The 21153-nt window shown below is 38.8% G+C and overlaps 1 protein-coding gene across 4 annotated transcripts in view; it reads left to right on the forward strand.

Moving 5' to 3' along the window:
* The window catches only part of SEC24B (SEC24 homolog B, COPII coat complex component), a 95054-nt gene extending 74753 nt beyond the window's left edge, over positions 1–20301 (forward strand). For all 4 annotated transcript variants that reach the window (XM_005287910.5, XM_024106840.3, XM_005287911.5 and 1 more), the window contains 7 exons: positions 193–303; positions 5626–5801; positions 8286–8423; positions 11773–11877; positions 12945–13037; positions 15039–15142; positions 17772–20301. In XM_005287910.5, the coding sequence (XP_005287967.1) occupies positions 193–303; positions 5626–5801; positions 8286–8423; positions 11773–11877; positions 12945–13037; positions 15039–15142; positions 17772–17886 (842 nt within the window). In that variant the 3' untranslated portion in view covers positions 17887–20301. The remainder of the gene's footprint in view (positions 1–192; positions 304–5625; positions 5802–8285; positions 8424–11772; positions 11878–12944; positions 13038–15038; positions 15143–17771) is intronic.
* The last annotated feature ends 852 nt before the right edge of the window (positions 20302–21153 follow it).

Raw genomic sequence — 21153 nt, forward strand, 5'->3', positions numbered from 1 at the left:
CATGCATAATAGACAGCATGTAAAAGATTTCATATATGGGATGGGAGAAAGAACAATTGTGGGCATCAGGACTGATGTCACCAGTGGAGCAAAGGAGTCTGGGATGAGAGAAGGAATGCAGTAAACAATATCAGTTGCCTCTTTCCTATCTATGGATATTGCATTATTAATTTATTCATCATTTTGGTATAGGTGAACGGAGAATTCGAGTGCATACACTTTGCTTGCCCGTAGTCACTTCACTGGCTGATGTTTATGCAGGAGCAGATGTACAAGCAGCTGTCTGCCTCTTAGCAAACATGGGTGAGTATGGTAATAGGTGATCAAATATGTAATTGGCCAGGTTTGCAAAGGCCCCTTATGCTCAACTTGATGGCACATCTGTGTTTGTTCATGTGTAACACAATAACTTTTGAATGCTGCATCTGATCAATTCTCATATTCTAGGGAATGTTCTAGGCATCAGTAGCCAGAACCATGTTGATTTTGGGAGAAAAGGACGACGCATGGAGCCCTTGCCATCTGTTTAGCACAGCTAGAGCTTCAAACACCTCTGCAATTTTCTGTAGATCAAACTGGTTGATAGTAACCCTAACATCTTCCTGCATAACAGTATTCTGATCTCATCTCTGTCCATCTTCCCAAAAGAGTTCAGTATGTTGACACTCTAAATGACTTATATCCCGAACAAATAATAAGTGGGGGGAGGAACAAGCATGGATGGAATGGGGGTGTGCACATATCCCCTGGCATGATGGAGGGGAATTGGGGTGGACCCGGTTATGGGGTGATGAGGGAGGGCACAGAGCCCTTAGCATCGGGGGAATGGTGGGAATAGGGGCAGAATAGGAGACCTTGGTCAAGGGCTGAAGGGAATGGGGTGCACATAGAACGTCTGGCGGGGGGAATGCTTGTTTGTGGTGAGTGGGTGAGAAAGAGGGAAATTGGGGCTTACACAGAGCTGCAGCCATTGCAGGAGAATGGAGGACCTTGGAGTGGGGGCAATAGGGAGTACATGAGCCCCTGTCCTGGGGTGAGAATACGGACCCTGGTATATAAGGAGGGGGTGCACAGAACCCCTGGCAGAGGGGAGATTGGGTGGATTTCCAGGGAGTCCCTGAAGGGAGGGGATGGGAGGATGGCAACAGAGCTAGTGGATGGAATGTAGTTTACAGAAGCTACAAAGTGTGCAACACCCTAGCATATTACATAAAATACTACATTAAAATGTCGGTTAAGAATTGCCAGATTTATGTATTCCCGCACAACCTTAATTTGGCCCAGTGTACATCCAAACTGTGCACTGAGTGAGGCAGGGATGCTTGAGGAAGAAATAGTATGAGATCATAATGCATACATACCAGAGAACCAAATTAAGGATGCCTAGCTAGCTATACATCTGACATGTCCTTATTTTTGAGTCCTTGAGCAAAATGTTCTTTTAATGTAGCTTCCTAGTGTTTTTCAAGGACAAAGGTAAAAACCAATTTTGTTATGTATGTTTTGTACGGCGGTAATATTGTCGTCATCATCAGGGCTTATACCGTGAACCTTTAGCATTGCTGCTTGACTTACAGATTAACTACGTGAGCTGACAGCAGAAGAAGGCTGTTCTCCCAATGGGGGGTTGGTTACTGGGTCTATATGCTGGGTCCAGAGGGCAGTAAGGAGCAGCCCAATTTGGTATTCTCTTCCTTATCTGTGGAAGTGGGAGGCTCTTGCCCATGTGGTACCCCAGGAGCAGGGTTAGGGGGAGACTGACTTGGCTCTTCCTCCCCTTGGCAACTGAGGGAGCTCTGGCTTTGTATGGTGCCCTGTGGGGCTGGGCCCGTATGCTGGGTCCAAGAAAAGAGGAGGAGTTTTCACTGTAGGAAGCCCAGCCTGGTTCTCTCTCCCTCTTCCACCACATCTGCACTGGCAGCTCCCAGGCATTCCCAGGAGAGTGTCTGCTGCTGCTGTTTTGATGGTGGCATGGGCAAGCGCCATTAGAATGTTCAGTGACTTTGGTAGGCTGCACACATTTTTCCTGAGGAATGAAAGTGAGAATCTCTTCCCATTTACTTCATTTGGAGTTGTGGGTCTTCAGTGTTTCTGAAAATCAGGCCCTAGCCTTTAATGATATGTATATTATAGTTATGTTATAGTTTTATTATTGTTACATAATGTATTGTAGATTTATTATGGTGTCTTCACTTTGCCAGGGTGATGTTGGATAACTAATTCTTTCTGGCTTATGTTCACCTTCCTGCTATTTCTCTCTGTATGTCTGTCTGTATGTAACATAACTATTTAGTCACTTCCAAAATGTCAGGGAATGTTCTAGGCATCAGTGGGTAGAACCTTATTGGTGAAAATTGGAAAAAACTTGATTCAGAGAAAAACTGTGGCCCCCAGATTGCCTTGTGTAGCAGACTGATGGTGATCTCTGGTGCCCGGAGATCTCTGGTGCTGCTGTCCATAGATATCAGTGGCAGCAGCATAACTTGCTGTCTGGGGAGATTGACTGTATCCTGGAGTCTAGGCTAGTGTCACGTCTATACTACGGACTTCTGTTAGTCTATAGTTCTGTTGGTCAGGAGTGCAAATAAGTGTGCAGCAGAAGCCCCTAGTGTGGACACAGCTATACCAGCAAAACTGCACTTTTACCAGTATAGCTTTTTTTATTCCTTTCAGGGAGTGACTTTATTATACTGGTATAAAGCTGGTATAGCTGCGTCCACCCTAGGTGTGTTTTGCCAGTATAGCGTACTGGTATTCCTATATGGGTGAAGGGTTGCTATTGTAGACCTAGTCTAACAGAAATGAGAGCCCTAGAGAGAGGGCTTTTGTGTGGCATGCTGAACGGAAAGTGGGGATCCAGAGAGGGAGGCAGAAGCAGCTGGAAGGATGAAGTGATGATGGGGGAAGCAGGGATCCAGAAAGGGGTGGGGAGTGGAGGAGGGAGCCCAGCTTCAGTTTCTGAAGTGTGAAGAACAAGGGAGCTCTTAGTGCAAGGGCTGGGGAGGTATCCGTAAGCCCCATAACTCCCTCTCTGCTTCCCTCCAGTTCTCATGGTCCCTCACTATACCAAATTGCTGAAGGCATCCCATGCTGCTGTCTACACATTGCAGGCAGCAGCTTCATATGCTGCTCTCTCTCACTGCGGGGTGTATAGCTTGGCCTACAGAAGAAACAAAGTGTGACCCTGTAGTATAGAGGTAGTCAGTTATTTTTTTTGTCGAGGTCCACATTTCTTGTCAAGGTCCAGACTCCAGGGAAAATCATTTAAAAAAATAACAATAGTAGTAAGTAAATAGATTTTGGGGTCTGTTCAAAAGTGTGTGGCATTTCAGATTTGGCCACAGTCCGCCTATTGCAGGGGTCAGCAACCTATGGCACGCATGCCAAAGGCAGCATGTGAGCTGATTTTCAGTGGCACTCTGCTGCTGGCTTGGGGTTCCATCTGTAAATGTCTTTGTTTTTTGCAGTGCACTGTGCAGTCTTGTAACTTCCTTCTGTAGCTTTGGCTGTCAGACCTGGTCTAATTTCAGTTGCTGATGACTTATGACATGCAGGAGACGAGGCTAAATAAGCTGGTGGTCCTGTCTGACCCTGGACTCTCTGGCTTATCTGGCCCCCATCCATGCAGTAGCTGAGCAATTCACTATTTTTAAGATATTTACCCTCCCAGCAGCCATGTGGGGCAGGGCAGTTGTTCCCATTGTACAGAGGGAAAACTAAGGCACAAAGGAGACATCCACACTGTGATAAAAAAAAACTCACTGCACCAAGTCTCAGCCTGAGTCAGCTGACTGAGGCTTGCAGGGCTAACATTAGCAATGTAGATGCTGCGAGACCTTTTCTGGGATCTCAGAGCCTGAGCATCTACATCACTCTTTTCAGTCCTGCGAGCTAGAGCCAGCTGCTGGCCATTTATAGCAGCGCAGACATATCTAAACAGGCTGAGTGACTTGCCCAAGGTCACACAGGAACCCTGTAGCAGAGGAAGGCAGGGGCAGTGAGTTGTATGGGCCCATGGTGCCCGGGCTCCAGGAATATTCAGGGCCTGGGGGCCCAGCTCCACCAGTGTTCAGAGAGGTTAACAACTGATCACTCAGAAGCCTATGTGCAGCTTAAAGTATCCAAATACGTGCCAGACATTGGAAAACTCAGCAAGGAAAAGCAAGGGCAAGGATCACACTAAACTGATAAGATCTGCATTTTAATTTAATTTTAAATGAAGCTTCTTAAACATTTTAAAAACCTTATTTACTTTACATACAACAATATATATATAATATAGACTTAGAGAGAGAGAGAGACCTTCTAAAAACGTTAAAATGTATTACTGGCATGTGAAACCTTAAATTACAGTGAATAAATGAAGACTTGGCACACCACTTCTGAAAGGTTGCTGACCCCAGGTCTATTGACTACCCTGCTGTAGTATGTACTGTGTTTCATACTAATGGTCTACTAAACAAATTGTATTGGGAGAAGCTAATAGCATTTCACTTCTATAGATGCTAAATTCACATTCGGTCTGTAGATGGCTTCCTACAACCAAAACATATTTACGGCCCTGGCATTGCAATCAAGGAAAAGTTTAACTGTAGCTGCTTCAGGAAAACAGATCAACATTTCTCTTACTACAAAAGCAGACCTCCCAACAGTCCCAGGTTTTGCCTTGACCTACAAAACTCCCTGTTCTGTGGGCTAACTAGACTCCGCTCCCTACTCCAGGCATTGCGATCTGCTTCTCCCTCCTATTCCCCCTAATCCTCCCTCACAGCCCCTCCCGTCCCTGTTCTCCAGTTTGTGCCTCTGTCTGGCTTTTTCTGGCACAGCTGGGCTGCTTTGGCATTTTAAGTGTAGACAGGCCCTTAGGAGGCTAAGGGCTCTGAGTCATAAGGATCCTAAAACTCTTTCTAGTTGTATAATTTGATGTTTAGAATTATGAAAGATTTCTGAGTACAAAACGTCACTAAAAATTGAAACCTGTAATATGCAGTAAATGGGAATATCGAGGAACATTTGAAGTGCAGATAGCCTTTAAAAATAAACAGAAAAGATAAACATTTCTCAGATTTCTAGTTCAAAGACATTTGGTCCAAAATGCAGAGGATAAAGGGAGAAGCTTCTGCTGAAGTTGGCATTAGTCACTTTTTAAAGTAGAATGAGACCTACGATGGCAGTCTTCCAAAGCATGAAACTTAATGTATGGTTTATTAGAAAACAGTTGTCATGCCTTTGTTTTTGACAAACATCTTCATTTTTTCCTTTCACCCAGAAGCAATGACCATCAGCTGTTTGCCACTTGCTTACCATTGTCATTTAGCACAGTGTGTTCTTTTTTTTCTATTGACTGCTTCTGAATCAATATTCTTTTCTTATCACAATGTCAAAGCTGGCACATAACGGGGGAATAATTGCTCTGTTTAGGGTGACCAGACAGCAAGTGGGAAAAATCGGGACAGGGGGTGGGGGTAATAGGCTTCTATATAAGAAAAAGCCTCAAATATTGGGACTGTCCCTATAAAATCAGGACATCTGGTCACCATAGCTCTGTTCTTAATTATTCTCTATTTCCCCAATAAGATTCAGCAATTAAGGCTTTTATTTATTTGTCTACTTTTAATTCTGCAGCTGTGGATCGGTCAGTTTCATCAAGTCTTTCAGATGCAAGAGATGCCTTAGTGAATGCTGTGGTAGATTCACTGTCAGCATATATCTCAACTGCCTCAAACCTGCAGCAATCCTCACTGATAGCACCAAATTCCCTCAGACTGTTTCCTTTATATGTTTTGGCTCTTCTCAAACAGGTACTTTATAATATAGTGTTGTTCGTGTTGGGCATCAAATACAAAGCAATGTTTTTCTTTAAGTCTTCAGCTTTAATGCAGGCTGTAAACATTGATTCATAGTCTAGCTTCTTTCCCCTTTTGATGCAGACCCTTTTGTTAAATTATTGTGAGCTATCCACTCTATTTTTGGAGAAAGTATCCTTGTACATAAATTGTTGAAGAGTTCATTTGCATGAAAAAGATGTAACTAATGATATGTCATCAGTTCCTGACTAAAATTTTCAGGGATCTGTGGCCGCAACCGCGTTATATGCAAATTCGTGCTATATAGACGCGTGTTCTAGCGAGGGTCCGGTGAACTTCATATCAATTTTGTTTACACTTTCATTTCATAAGAAAAATTAGAAAATCAATGTTGTAACCATTAACATTTCTAAAATTTGGGATTGAATCAGTCTTGGTTGAAATTCTGTCTAGAAGCAATTTATTTCTTTTTTCTCAATTTCAAGCAAATAAACTAAATACTCTCAAACATGTGTGACCAATACCTGAGACCTCTAAAGAGAAATGGGTAACATCAGATGTCAGTCTCGCTTGTGATTAAATGAGAAACTGATGATGAAAGTTAACACTATGTATTTGTTAAGTGGGGTTTCACGTCAAAGAAATGCTTAATATAGCACTAGGTTTACAAACACTTTAAAATGTTTACTTTTGAAAGTTTTTCATTTTAAAACAAAAGCAAAATCTTATTTAAAGGGTGGAGGTAGAAAGAGCACTTTCCTCGGGCCCTGATCCCAACAACAGATCTTGGCTTAAGATGAGAGATGTTCATATTTAAAGCTTGCATAGTCTGTACAACATTTTCCAAACAAAAGGTGTCTCTCTAAAATTAAAATTAAATAGTAAAGTGGAATTTCTTCAAATCAGAGGCTCATAAACTTTTATCTCCTTTGAGGCTCACAGATAGCCCAGGACCAACATAGGACAGTTGTGACGAACTGGGACTGTTCTTACTGTGGTCTGTGAATGCTGAGTGGGGAGTGTTGGCCTGGGAAGGTCGCAGGGTAGTGTGGCTAGGATAGTCTGCATTGGGGGATGGGAGATTGCCCGAAGGAGAATACCTGAGCATGTAACATGAGAACCCAGGAAGGGGTTGGAGGCCAGGTGACACCTTGGCCCGGGAAACTGAACAAAGGCTGTGGGAGGGGTCGCTGAAGGCAGAGTGTTGGAAGCGGGCTGGAGAGATGGCTGGGAGGCAGAGATGGCTCTGACCTCCCAAAGGGGGGGGGGGGCTGGGATGCCCTGGGACCCCAAGATGGACCTAACTGAGGGGGGCCCTGTTGTCTGTGCCTGCAAGACCTGTCTTGGACTGTATTCCTGTCATCCAAATAAACCTTCTGCTTTACTGGCTGGCTGAGAGTCATGGTGAATCGCAGGAAGCCGGGGGTGCAGGGCCCTGAGTCCCCCAATACTCCGTGACAACAGTGATTAAGGCTACCCTGGAAGACTTAACAAACAAGAGCAACAAAATTGGATATTTTAGCACAAAGACACATAAATGACATTGCTTTAAAAGTAACAGCAGTTGGGGAGATTAACAGAAAAATATTTTGTTTCTCATTTAGAAGCCCAGTGGGGTACAGAAAGGACAGTGGAAATATTTGAGAAACATGACTGACCAAAGAATTAGAATACTTTAAATTCATGTTGGAGCAGAAAAGATACAGATCCAGTAAGGTCTGACTCTATTGTTACAGAGACTTCTGATTGAACATGGGTATTGCCCTACTGGATCAAACCATTCCATTTAGTCCAATGTCCTGTCTCTAACAGTGGCCAATGCCAACTGCTTCAAAGAAAGTTGCAAGAAATCATGCAAAAGACAGTTTATGGATTAACCTGTCCTCAAGGAAAGTCTTTCTAATCCCCATTTGGTAGAGGCTGGTTTGTGTCTAGAAACATGAGGATTTATGTCCCTTCCAAAACTTTTGGTTATTTTTTAATCTTTACTACTGTAAATTTGGATATAATCTTGTTATCCAAGTAAACATCTAATTCTTTTTTTTGACTCCTACTAAGATCTGAGCCTCATTGATATGTTGTGGCAATATGTTCCACAACCATAATAGTTGTCATGGATAAAGGTAAGGAAAATGATGGAAGCCACAAAATATCATATCATGCTAAATGGGGAAAACAATCTTCCTTTTGGTCGTTGTCGTCCTCTTCATAAGCAGAGGAAAGATGATTGGATTTAAAATGCATCAAATTTGCCATTCAGGTTAAACTTGATTTGTTGGATACTTTAGAATATTTTAATGCCAATATTTCCTTTTGAAAAATTAAGTAAGTTTTTGCCAACTGTATATCTGAGAGATTCAGAACCGGTTTTTTTTTTTTTTTTTTTGGCCAGTGCCAAACCAACATTTTACCTCTGATTTGTTTAAAAGCAATACAAAACATATAAAAGATGCCTAATGTCAACATACTTTCTTACAGAAAGCATTTAGAACTGGCACTAGCACACGCTTGGATGATCGTATATATGCCATGTGCCAGATAAAGAGTCAGCCTCTTGTTCATCTGATGAAAATGATACATCCCAGCTTGTACAGGATAGACAGATTGACCAATGAGGTACAGTATAAAACCATTTCTTATGGAATACATTATTTAATTCTGAATAAAATAGAATATCTATTGAACCTACTGTAGTGCTGCACCAGCAGCTCCTTTAAAAGTTTTGGGTGTAATTTTAAATATTTACTTCTACTGTGCTTGCCATGGTAAAATACAATAGATAAAAATATCCTCCAAAGGTTTGTCTCAGTGATTGTGGTACTCTGTCATCATCAGTTTATATAAAGAAGAGCAGATAATATCCATTAGGTCTGTTACTAGAGGTTAAGTTGTTCTAGCCGTGTGGGAAGGATGAATAAAGTAGATATGCTGGGGAGTTTTAATTTGTATATACAGGTGGATGAAGTTATTTGGCTCAGAGTGGAATGATAAATACTTAGCTGCTTTTCCATTGTGTATGGATGAAGTGGGATGTTGGTATGTCTGTCTTGGTGGTTTGGGTGTGAGATGAGTGGGATTCTTTTAAAACTACATGTACAAAAACATTAAGGTTTTTTACTGACAAAATGTAGATGAGGTATGGTGATTGGAAGTAATGGGGCTTTTAATTAATAGAATGGGCATTACTCAGGATCAAACTTAACCATGCGACAGAGACCTGTGGCACCTTATAGACTAACAGACGTATTGGAGCATAAGCTTTCGTGGGTGAATACCCACTTCGTCAGACGCATGCAGAAGTATTGACGTCTGTTAGTCTATAAGGTGCCACGGGACTCTTTGTCGCTTTTTACAGATCCAGACTAACATGGCTACCCCTCTGAAAGTTAACCATGTTTGTAGAACCATAAAGTCTGCATTTTAATAACTAATGCCACAATAAAAGTTTGTCATTTATGAATTTACATCCCTAACTCTAGTTTTAAAGTTTTATTTGTTTGGGAATATTCTTTAAGTATTTTAAAGAGCATTACATAGTAACTATTTTTATATGGTCATTGAATCTGACTAGTTTAGCTGACAAATTTCTTGCAAGCTGTTTTGACCAGTGCTATTTCAAAGTTTGATTAATGATTTTAAGGAAGCTAAACTAAGCTAAGTTTACTTTACTCTGGTGTATGAATTAATAAGTATTTCTGGCACTTCACACACCCAATTAACTGTCCTACAATTTCTTTAAGCAAGCCAATCCAAGTTTTTTGTTTCTTTTGCTACTGACACTGAAACACCTATAGTCAGCATATTTGTATGTTAAGCTCTTAGTGTTAATGGAAACACATCGGCACATCTCATTGGAAAATCCAGTTCCTAGTGCCAAAGGATTTTAACCCACTTGTCTCTTGCAGAACTATATTTTTAAAACAGTCTGGTATTTTTGTTCACTGGCAGAAGTTAATTTAAATATTTCATTCTGCATAGCATGGGTTTGCCAGGGTATTTCCTCAGTTCAAAATATTTACCGAGTAGTTGCTTTGTTTATTTTTTTATTCTTATTGTCCTAACAACATTTTTTAAAGGAAACCTTGCAGAGTTGAGCTATATTAGAAACAGCCAAAAAGAGGGCCCTTTCAAACCAATTAATCCCAGTTTTTCTTTGTTCATTATAGTGATATCATGTTTTCATAACTTAGGACATGTCACAGCTCCTACTTATGGGTCACTAAGAAAGTCATTTGAGCAGGGAAAAACTTAGGATAGTTTGGACTGACAACAGGACAGGCCTGTTGTTCAAGGATCAAGATAAATATAATGCACCTTGTCAACTTGTAAGCTGGAGAAAAAAAATCTTTCCTGATCTTTGCAGAGGATCAGCTTATGCTATATAAGCATTACATTTTGTCCTTGTGCCCATTGACACATGCATATATGAAGATTTGGCCCTGAAGAATGAGATTTAGTTTCCTTTATTGTCTTGCCTTGCATAGCTTCCGTGTTAATAGTGTTATTCTGTAACTTTTAAAATGTGACCATACTGTTTCTTGATGACCTCTACAACCATGAATACCATAGGTTGATTACATTTTGCCTAAATCAGTGTTTCCTGTAATTGGTTTTAAATTTCCTTTGAGTTTCAAGGATCAGCTTTCTTGATGCTCATCATAATTGTGTACAGCGAAGTCTCTTCTAGCTCTTCTTCTTCCAGGCTATATCCTACAATTCTCATTTTTTTATGTACAAATCCCACAAGACCACTAATGAGTTGTATTGTATTTCTGTGGACTTTTAAAATCAATGCTACATTTTTTTTAAATATAATTATCATAATTCAGTCCAGATGTGGGCATGTAATCACTTATGTAAATTTCCAGATTCTTCTGTGCAGAAAGGTCCATGCGTCCTTAAAATAGATCTTCAGCATTGGGGCAGACAGTCACTGGCAGGGTGATCCAACTTTTGTACGCCTGGCAATTGTATTCCTCCTCAGCTGCAGATAGGCTTTTAAACAACCTCCCTGTTGTTTAAAGCAGAAACTGAAACAAAAAAATTGAAAATGGAGGACAGTTTGGTCAATTAGGCCCTTTCAGAACTGTGTAGCCAAGGCCCAAGATTTGTCTGAGGGCCTTGTTAGCTGCTTTAACCTATATGCCAGTCATGGTTATGACCAAAAGGGGATTTCTGCTATCTGGGAGTGGCAATGTAGTACACTTCTGTAGAGTAGAATTTTAGATGGTTCTGCTCTAATAATGTTTCTGTGAGGATGGAGGCAGACAATCTGTGGCGCTTTTGCCGTGGCTGTTTGTAACTTATTTTCATTAGATATCAGAGGTTAGGTTTCTTGGCTTATTTTTAGGTTTAGAAGTTGCAGGATGAGAATCCACTTAGGGTATGTCTACACTACCCGCCGGATCGGCGGGTAGCGATCAATATATCGGGGATCGATTTATCGCGAGCAGTGTAGACGCGATAAATCGATCCCCGAACGCTCTCCCGTCGACTGCTGAACTCCAGCTCGGCGAGAGGTGGAAGCAAAGTCGACGGGGGAGCTGCGGCAATCGACCCCGCGCCGTGAGGACGCGAGGTAAGTCGAACTAAGATACGTTGACTTCAGCTATGCTATTCTCGTAGCTGAAGTTGCATATCTTAGGTCGATCCCCCCTCTCCTCCCAGTGTAGATCAGGCCTTAATGTAATATGTATATTTGTAACACATAAATTATATTACCACTTACATAATCATCTCTTGATCTATATGGAAGAAAGATCACCTGGCATTAGTTTTAGTAATTCACATTAGAAGGACCTAAGATAAGGATAAATATGACATTTTGTTAAATGAGACCCTCTGCAAGCTATAACTAGAAAACTTACAAGTCTCTTTTCTGTTTTCTCAAAAACTAGTTACGCTTGATGCTGCTGATTATATGTCCTGTTTTATATAATAGGTTTTCTGTAACTCTTTATTACAGGGTGCAATACATGTTAACGACAGGGTTGTTCCTCAACCTCCTCTTCAGAAGTTGTCTGCAGAGAAGCTGACAAGAGAGGGAGCTTTTCTTATGGATTGTGGATCAGTAAGCTACCTGTTCCAGTAGCTTTTATCTGATATGAATAAGACAAATATGTTTCACTTCAGACTTTTAATTGCAGCTAACTCATAGTACCAATACTCTGTAGTTTTTCGACCTTAGTTATTCCAGGATTCTAAATTAATGTCTCAAATGAGAACCTTGAATGTCAGCATTGAATTTGCAAATATCTAGTTTTGTGATAAATTTCTTAAACAAGCATGGATATTAATGTTTTAAAGGTTAATTTTTCATATTACTCTGCATGTATACCAATCAATGTTAGTTTAAATTGTCCTTCCTGAAACTTAAGGCTTTCTTTTTCAATTGTTTCCTTAATGATGTTCGTTTTTTTGAACTGAATGCACCAGGGTCCCAATCTAGCAAATCACGTATACTCATACTTGTGTGATTGAAAGCAGGGCAACAGACACAATTGAAGAAAATAGTTTTCTACTAAAGAACCATAAGAAAGTATATTTTAGCTACTCTGAAACCTATTTTAGTCTTGTTATCTGGAAATGAAGAAATTTGAACCCTGTACGTTTAAAGTGTTCAGCATGACTGGTGAAGTAGCTTTTTCCTGCAAAAGTCACAACTGTTGACCTGCTTAATCTGAATAATTTGAGAATACTTCTTTAATTTTAAAAAAAGTTTTCAAAAAGTGTTTGTACTTACTGTAGTTTCTTAGATGCTATTTAATGATATAACAGTAGATGGTGCCAATTGATTAATAAGGCAACCGTATGAAACATTGTCAGTAGGAGAACATTTATTGAAACTGCCCCTGTTGCTGAATATCAGCTCGTTTGAATTAGAAATGTATTCTGATAACTTTAGTTCCTTGGAAGAATTATCAAATTCTGTATGAAGTTATCAGATTTTACATGAAATTTCACAAAACCAGAAAAATATCGTGCTAAACATTTTAACCCCAAAACAAGTCAAAATCACTAAAACATTTCATTTTATTTCTAAATCTAAACTCCAAAACAAATAAAACATGAAAACTCAATACTCTAAAATATATGCAAGGCATTTTCTTCGCTAAAATTGATTTTGGTCTTTTACAGATATTTTACATTTGGATTGGGAAAAGTTGTGATAATAGCTTCATAAAAGATGTGCTTGGATACCCTAACTATGCATCTGTACCACAGAAACTGGTAAGTGTCTTAATGAGTTATGGAATGTAATACATACATTGCCAAGTAGTCTACGTTCTCCCTTGTATTGGCTCTATCAAATTATGAAACTGAATTAGATTTATTTCATTACATTCATAATGCTAATACCCATTTGTCAGCTTTGTCCAGTCTTTTAAACGTATGTTTAAAGAATGTGGAGCACCATACAATTGTTTGAATTGTAAAATTAGTTTAACTAAAGCACTAAAAACAAAAATACCAAGGGATTCATGTAAGCAGATTAAAATAATCATGAGATTCTGACTCAGCTGTCAAAAATGAAGGAATCCAGAATTAATATCGGAACTCTTCCATTCATAATTTACCCTCTTGAGGTAGTGGTGTTTGGAGAGTTGATAGTCTGTGAACTCAGTGTAGTCCACAAGATCCACAGTACAAGAGATAATGAATAAAGGGTTGAATTTAAACTTTACTTACTGAATTTTCGTAGCTTTGGTCAATTTTAACAAGAACACCAACCATTAAAAGTCACTGGGACTTGACATTCCCTGAGATGCTTTTGAAAATCTGCCCCTAAATGTATTTGATTCAGACAGTACTAAGATTTTATTTCCAAAAAGTCAGAAAACAGCTGTTTGTTTTGAGGATCGAGGTACCTTATTAAGATACTGTACTGTACAAAAAAATCTGAACAGAATTGTATTGAGGTAGAACTAAATATGTTAGATACTGTAGAAACACACAGGAAAACAGGTCCTGCCCTAAAGATTACAATATGAAGGACAAAAAACAGATATTTTGAGGGGACGGTGAGAAGTGAAGCATACAGCAGAGTGGTCAGAGTGAAATCGAGCACAAAAACAATGTTAGTTCCAAGTTTTTAAAATCTATTTTGCATGTGTAATCTAATCCTAACTATCCCTCTACTCAGCCATAATTAGTTGGCAATTGTAGGTGACACCATAGAAGGGGGTTTTAAGGATGGATTTGAATGAAGAAAGAGTAGTAGTATCTTAATAGAGGAAGATAGATGGTACAAGAATAGCTTTATTATTTTCAGTGAAAAAGCAAAGGGGTGATGAATTTATGCTAGGGAATGACTGGCCATTACAGAAATGTAAGTGAAACTTAAAGATATAATTCATTCTAGCCATTTACTACAGAGGACAGTAATTAGTTTGAAAACTGTAATCCAATAAATGAATTTTGATCCCATGTTAATTGTCCCATAAACTAAGCAAGCCTCAAAGGTAGTATGATCAGTTCAGGCAGAATGAAGCATCTTTCTTTCGCTGCTCAGCAATGATCGTGCAGCCAATTAGATAGACGAGTCCAATCTTTGTGTTGAACTTTAGGGGTTGCTGTTCAGGGCAGTTTGTGGTGGTTGTATGTATGTGGGTCTCTTTAGGGCTGTAAAAGTAATCCTGAGGACAATGCTCAGGAACTTGTGTGAGGAAGAAGTTAAAATAATGCATTTTGGGGGTCGGGGGGGAAGGGAAGGTAAAATGTGAATACAGTTAGGACAGAATTTATCTACATACTGTTATTTTTATAGGCCTGTTTCCTAAAATGTCTTGTACTTCAAATATAGTGATTAATTTTATTTAAGGATGAAATCTTTGCACTTCGGCTTATCAAAGAGAAAATGCATATGTAATACAATTCATAGTAAATGATTTTGTAGGATGAGATTGGACTGTTTCCCTTGTGGATCATGTCATGACTGACATCCATCTTCTCCCAAACCATTTTTAACTCTTATTCATGTACCTGTTTTACTAATTGGTTTCTTATATATATGTATATATACACCCATTCAGTACCCAGAAACATAATGTATAAAAAATGGCCATTTAATTTGTCAGTCATCCACGGTTGGGGAGCTTTACTTGGAATTTATTTTTAGAGTACTTGTTCCAGCCTACCATTGATTTATTTCTGTATGATTTATTTTAATTTGTTAGGTTATATTTCCTTGCATTATAAACCTTTATTTTTCTAATTACATTTTTCAACCAGACACAACTTCCAGAGTTAGATACACTTTCTTCAGAGAGAGCCCGATCTTTTATATCCTGGCTTAGAGACAGTAGACCTTTAAATCCAGTTCTTCAACTAATAAAGTAAGTATTTTTACAGTTAAACTTTCTGTAATCTCATCTTTTATACATCTCTGGGGAACAGAATTAGATTCCATAATAGCAGCTCTCAAATCCTGATCCTGAGAGATACTGAGTGCCCTCAACTTCTAATTGAAATAAGTGGGAAGCAAAGGCACTCAGCACATCATAGAAGATGCTGAGCACCTCACAAGATCAGGCCCAGTGGTATCAAAGACATCTTAAATGCAGAGATTGCTTTACAAAATATTTAAATTCATTTAATTTTAGAGTGCCAAGTCAAAGTTCAGGCATTAATATATTTTACTATTATGAAAATACTAAACAATATGTGCCCCATGATAAATTGAAGTAACTGAATCAATTTCCAGTCTCATTTTATATGAAGGCTCCATTTATAAATGGTTTATAGAGTTAATAAATTATTAATGGATGTTTTAATACTTTCTTAATCGGTTGTTATAGATGTAGTCAGACAGTAGCTTATAACCAAGGTTTATAACCATCTCGAACACCTGTGTATGCCTACCACCATATCTATAACTAATATGCTACTAATGTCTATAACATGATTACAATATTTAACAATTTATTAATCCTTTATAAACCATTTATAAAATGGAACCTTAATATAAAATGTGACCTGTATTCTAATTCATCAGAGTACTATACATACTATTGAATTGCTTTACTGAAGTCCTCCTTCTTTTCAAGCTATTACCTACTTGAAAAACCAAGACCTCATAAAATGCTTATAGTTGTATCCAGTCAGTAGATTTTTCATCTCTGACAGTGATTGATACACCATGTCTGACAGGTTTTTAAGAGAAATTACATTGAATGTTGGCTCCTGGCTGTTGTCCATGAAGCAAATATTGGTCTTATTTTTTATATGTGCGCAAGAGGTTCAAGTAAATTAGAGTGGGCACTGTTGGCTCAACTATCTTGTAGTAAGGGGTGTATCAGCATTTCCTTTGACTTCTTACTTTTCAGAAGTTATTGGTTAACTGAGAATGAAATATCTGTATCTTGGGTAAATTTTTGACACCTTTAAAAATTGAATAAATCAAAAACTGTTTAAAGAAATGATTATCAGTAATTTCAGTTGATTTATCTAGAGATTATCTTTGTCACCCAAATTAATGAAAGACAAGAAATTCAAAGTTAGGGCTGAAATTCCATATTTAATTCTTAGCCTAGCTGCTGCTGTTGTATTACAGTAGCATCCTGAGGCCTTAATAAGGACTGGGGCATAATTACAGTAGGTGAGGTGCAAATGATGGAGACAACCTGTGCCCCAGTGAATTTACAATCTAAGACCCTGATTCTGCAAAAAAGTTTGCATAGCTTTTAGCTTGCAGTAGCTTCAAGGATGCTGTTGATATGTTTAAAGTGTTTTCTGGATTGGGGCCTTATTGCCTCTTTCACTCTCCTTTCTCTGTTCCACCTGGAGAAGGAAAAAATTGAGGATTATATGTCAGCAGTGACTATAATCTTGAAAATTATATTAAAAGTTTAAAAGTTAACCAGATCAAAGTCCGTTGCTGTCAACAGAATCATGGCACCTGCTTCCACAAAAATCCTTTTTTCCTAACTGTTTCTTATTGAGTCTTTGTTTTGTTTTGTTTTTTAAGGCTAAATATTTTTAATGTTTTTTTCCTCTCCCTATTTTTTAACCCAGATTCTAGAGCTCCTGTTTTTATAACAGGAAAGAACTTTGATTTTTTTTTTTTTTTTACTGGGGAAAACTGATACCCTTATTAGTAGAGTTGTCCAGAAAATCCCTTACTATGGAAAAATGCATGTTTTTGAAATATTTTTGTCCAGGACTTTACAAAGTCAAAACATGACACTTTCAAGAAAAAAAACAATTTTGGTCAGCAAACCAGAAAATTTGAGCACAGGCAAAAAGTGAAATTGACAAGGGCCTTCCACCCTGGCTGCTGAAGAGGCAAAGAGCTGGACTATTCAGGGTATGTCTACACAGCAAAGAAAAACCTGCAGTTGGCCCGTGCCAGCCAACTCAGGCTCCCGGGACTCGGGCTGTGGGGCTATTTCATTGCTGTGTAGACTTTGGAGCTCTGGGACCCTCCCACCTCGCAGGGTCCTAGAGCTTGGACTACAGCCTGAATCAGCTGGCACAGACCAGCTGTGGGTGTCTAGTTGCTGTGTAGACATACCCTCAGTTACTCACAAGCTCTGGCAGCCACTCAACATCCTCTCCCCCATCCCTCCTCTTTCTCTAGAGGAAGAGAGTGGAGGTGCTCAATCTCTCTTGCCCAGGGTGGTGGGAAGGCTGAGTGCTCTGATTCTCTGGCTCTAACCCTCCTGAGGAGGAAGGGAGGTGGAGAGTCAGGGTGCTCAGCCTTGGCAGCCTTCCAGCAGGGCAGCCAGGAACTGTCCCTTTGGCAAAACTGAAATTTCCTTACAGGACATTTTGGTTTTTGTGAAAAGGGCATTTTTCATCAGAAAATCGTTCAATGGAAAATTCCCTTTTAACTCTACTTAATAGCGTTTTTTGCTGAATCCTAGATCTCCAAGAGCAATATGCAGTGTATGGACTTCCTGCTTATACTTGTCTTTACAATAGTTTTGTTTAGTGCTTTGACTAATACATTTTCTTATGTTTCAGAGATGAGAGTCCTGCCAAAACAGATTTTTTCCAGCACTTAGTTGAAGACCGGACAGAGGCAGCATTCTCTTATTACGAATTCTTACTTCATATTCAACAGCAGATTTGTAAGTGAAAGTGGAAGAAAGAAGAAGAAAATTCCCAACTTTGGATACAAATGTTAGCTGTGAGAGGAGCACATGGCAACAGGCATTTGCTCTTCACAGTAAACAGTGTAAAGCACCGTATCAGAAGCTTTGCAGCTAAAGGAAAAATATACACGTCCGGAGGAATTTTACGGATTTGCTTCAGCCTGAAAATGATAGGAGTAATGATGCTCTTTCACTAGTACATTTTTAACTGGTTTATACACGTTTCCGGTAGTGCAGCAGTATGGTGCTCTGTTTATTGCAAGCTGTTGAATTTATGTAGCTATGTGGGATGATATTTCTTAATGATATGTAAAATTAGATAAAACCTTTTTTCTTACATTTATTATGATAACCTTTCAGGAGTCAGACTCTTGCAGAGGTGCCAAGGGCAGTACTATATGGTGTTTGTTTATATTACTTTTTAAAAGGAATGATTCATATTCACTAAAAGACTTCAACATTTTCCGTGTGAGGACTATAGAGTTTCAATACAGTACATGAATTGTAGAAATAAAACATATAATGTACATAAGTGTTACATTTGTAAAGAAAATGTAAAAATGTAACTACACAATGAATTGCCCAGTGTGCAACAGTGTTGCATATTCAATAATAAATCATTTTGCCCAGTTAAAATGAGGTTGACTGATAATACATATTAAGAAATCTGAATCACATAGGAAATACCCAACTTTGTAATCCTGTTAATTCTTTTACATGGATTTATTTATGATCAGCTTACTAATTACAAATATTTTGCTTGATCATGTGTTTTTATATTTATGCAACTGATAATCATTTAGAAACTGAACTCTAATGCTGAATCTAAAATTCACTTTTGAAGAGAATGTTTACCACTTTATTTCACAGATTTCTAGAAGGGGAGGAGAGAATATTTCATAGTTTGAAATGAGCAAATGTATCAATAAGGGTTAGTTTGGGGTCCTTTCACATATTTGGCTTGTGAAAAAGTATAACATCCTAATATTTTGTAATCTGCAGCAATCCTGGCCCAGGTTTCTGCAACTCAGTTTTGTGGTACTCAAAATAAGCATGATTAATCATTGAATGGGATCCTGTGACAGGGTTTCTGCATGATGAAAAATAAGGGACATAAAAATGTTTTATGAAAAGAGAGGAAGGGAAAGTAATATTTTATTTGAAAAGTTGGTAAATGTCAAAAAAGCTTATTTCAAAATGTTATCACCTTGCTATTGACTTCTTTATAACCTCGTTTCTGCTAATAAATGTAATTAAATGGCTGGGTTTGTAAACACAGATTAAGCTCCGAAGTTAAAATCTGGTATTGGTGGTCAGGTGAAGGGGGAGGAACTGTGTTTGGCCATCCGCTGCAATTGCTGATTTAGACTTGGTCAGTCATATGACCCAGTCTGAACTTTTATCACTTGTTTGCTTTAATTAAATTTGTGTGTGTTCAGGTAATTGAACGAAGGAGTGCTAAATAATTAAATGGTGGTAATGTTAGCACATTTTCTTTTAAAACAGTCCAGAAAAACATTTTTTAAAAGCATTCAAGAAGTTGAATATTAACGACCCAACCCCCCGGAAAGATGGACTCAAATTGAATCTGTACCTACTGTACAGTATTCAATAGAAACATGTAATAGCTAGATATTGCAACTGTTTATGATTAATTAAATCCTGAAAGCGTGTAATCCTGAGAATTTGCACCACATCAGTTTTGGAGATACCTTATTTAAATTTGTGTATCTTTTCCCTAATTAAAGATACTCAAGTACACCAAGGATAGCACATAAATAAATCTTTGTTATTCATCTTTATGGTCAGTTACTAAGGGGCTTGTACACACTACCACTTATGTTGGTATAACTTTTGTCACTCAAGAGAGTGAACAAGCCCCCCCACCCACCCACCCATGACTGACGTACGGTACAGCAAGCTAAGCGCTGGTAAGGACAGCACCGTGTAACTCTCCCACCGACATAGCTACACCTCTCGAGGAGGTGGTTTTATTATCCCAAAGGGAGAGCTCTCTCCCATCAGTATAGAGCGGCTTCACCAGCTGCATAGGTGCAGCTGCGTTGCTGTAGCACTTCTAGTGTAAATGTCTGCAGAAATACAGGGTAGTGTCCCTAAATCAAGACAACACAATGCAAGTAACTACATATATTTTGTTCTATTTACACTACACATTTTGAATTAAGGGTAAGAGCTACTGAAGAATAAGACAGGTGAAAAGATGTCAGAAGGGGATATTAGCATAATCTTAATAGTTCTTCAGAATATACAGACTTGTAAACTTGACATTGAATATCCGGGAACATTCAAAACAATGATTATGGTGACCCAGTCTGTAAAACTGCTACTTAAAGCTTTATTCTTCTATGTATTTTGTATATAAAAGTTGTTATGAAAAATACATGAGAACTATTTGATTTATTTAGTAAAATCAATTTATAGTATAGAAAAGCTGGTAGTTTTTGGCACTTTTTATATGGTGATAGGTTAATATCAGATGTCTCTTTTTCAACCACCATAAAGGAATTGGGTGCAAGCCATAAGATATGTGCTCCCACCAAGAAATGTGTGCAACCACCCTGAAGAAGCATGAAGACCCTCTCATCAGTAGCATTCTAAGGTGGGGGATGTGCTTTTATGATGAATAACTTAAAAAATTAACAAAGGTTTTTGGCCACATTAAATCTGCATATGAAGCAAGAATCTTTGTGTATAAAAAACAAACAAACAAAAAAACGGTGTGCCATAGAAACAAAAATAGAAGACATCCAGCCTCCTAGCCAAGGCACTAGTGTTAAGATGACTTCCTAATCTGTTGTTTGAATTCAGCCAAGGTGCATAGTAATAGAAGCTGTCAGGTGGCTGTTCTGGTAGTTTGGTCCAATGGTCCATCTAGCCCAGTATCCTGTCTTCTGACCATGTTTTATGCCACTTGCTTCAGAGGGAGTGAACAGAAGCGGGAAATTTGATCCATCCCCTGTCGTCCCAACTTCTAGTAGTCAGAGGTTTAGGGACACCCAGAGCATGGGGTTGCATCTCTGACCATCTTGGCTAATAGACTTTGATGGGCTTATCTTCCATAAACTTACCTATTTTTTTTTTAATCCAGTTATACTTTTTGATTCACAACACCTTCTGGCAAAGAGTTCCGCCGGTTGACTGTGCATTGTGTGAAGAAGTACTTCCTTCTGTTTTAAACTTGCTGCCTATTAATTTAATTGGGTGACCCCTGCTTCATGTGCTATGTGAAG

The sequence above is a fragment of the Chrysemys picta genome, chromosome 5, assembly GCF_011386835.1.
Source record: "Chrysemys picta bellii isolate R12L10 chromosome 5, ASM1138683v2, whole genome shotgun sequence".
NCBI classification, from domain to species: Eukaryota; Metazoa; Chordata; order Testudines; family Emydidae; genus Chrysemys; species Chrysemys picta.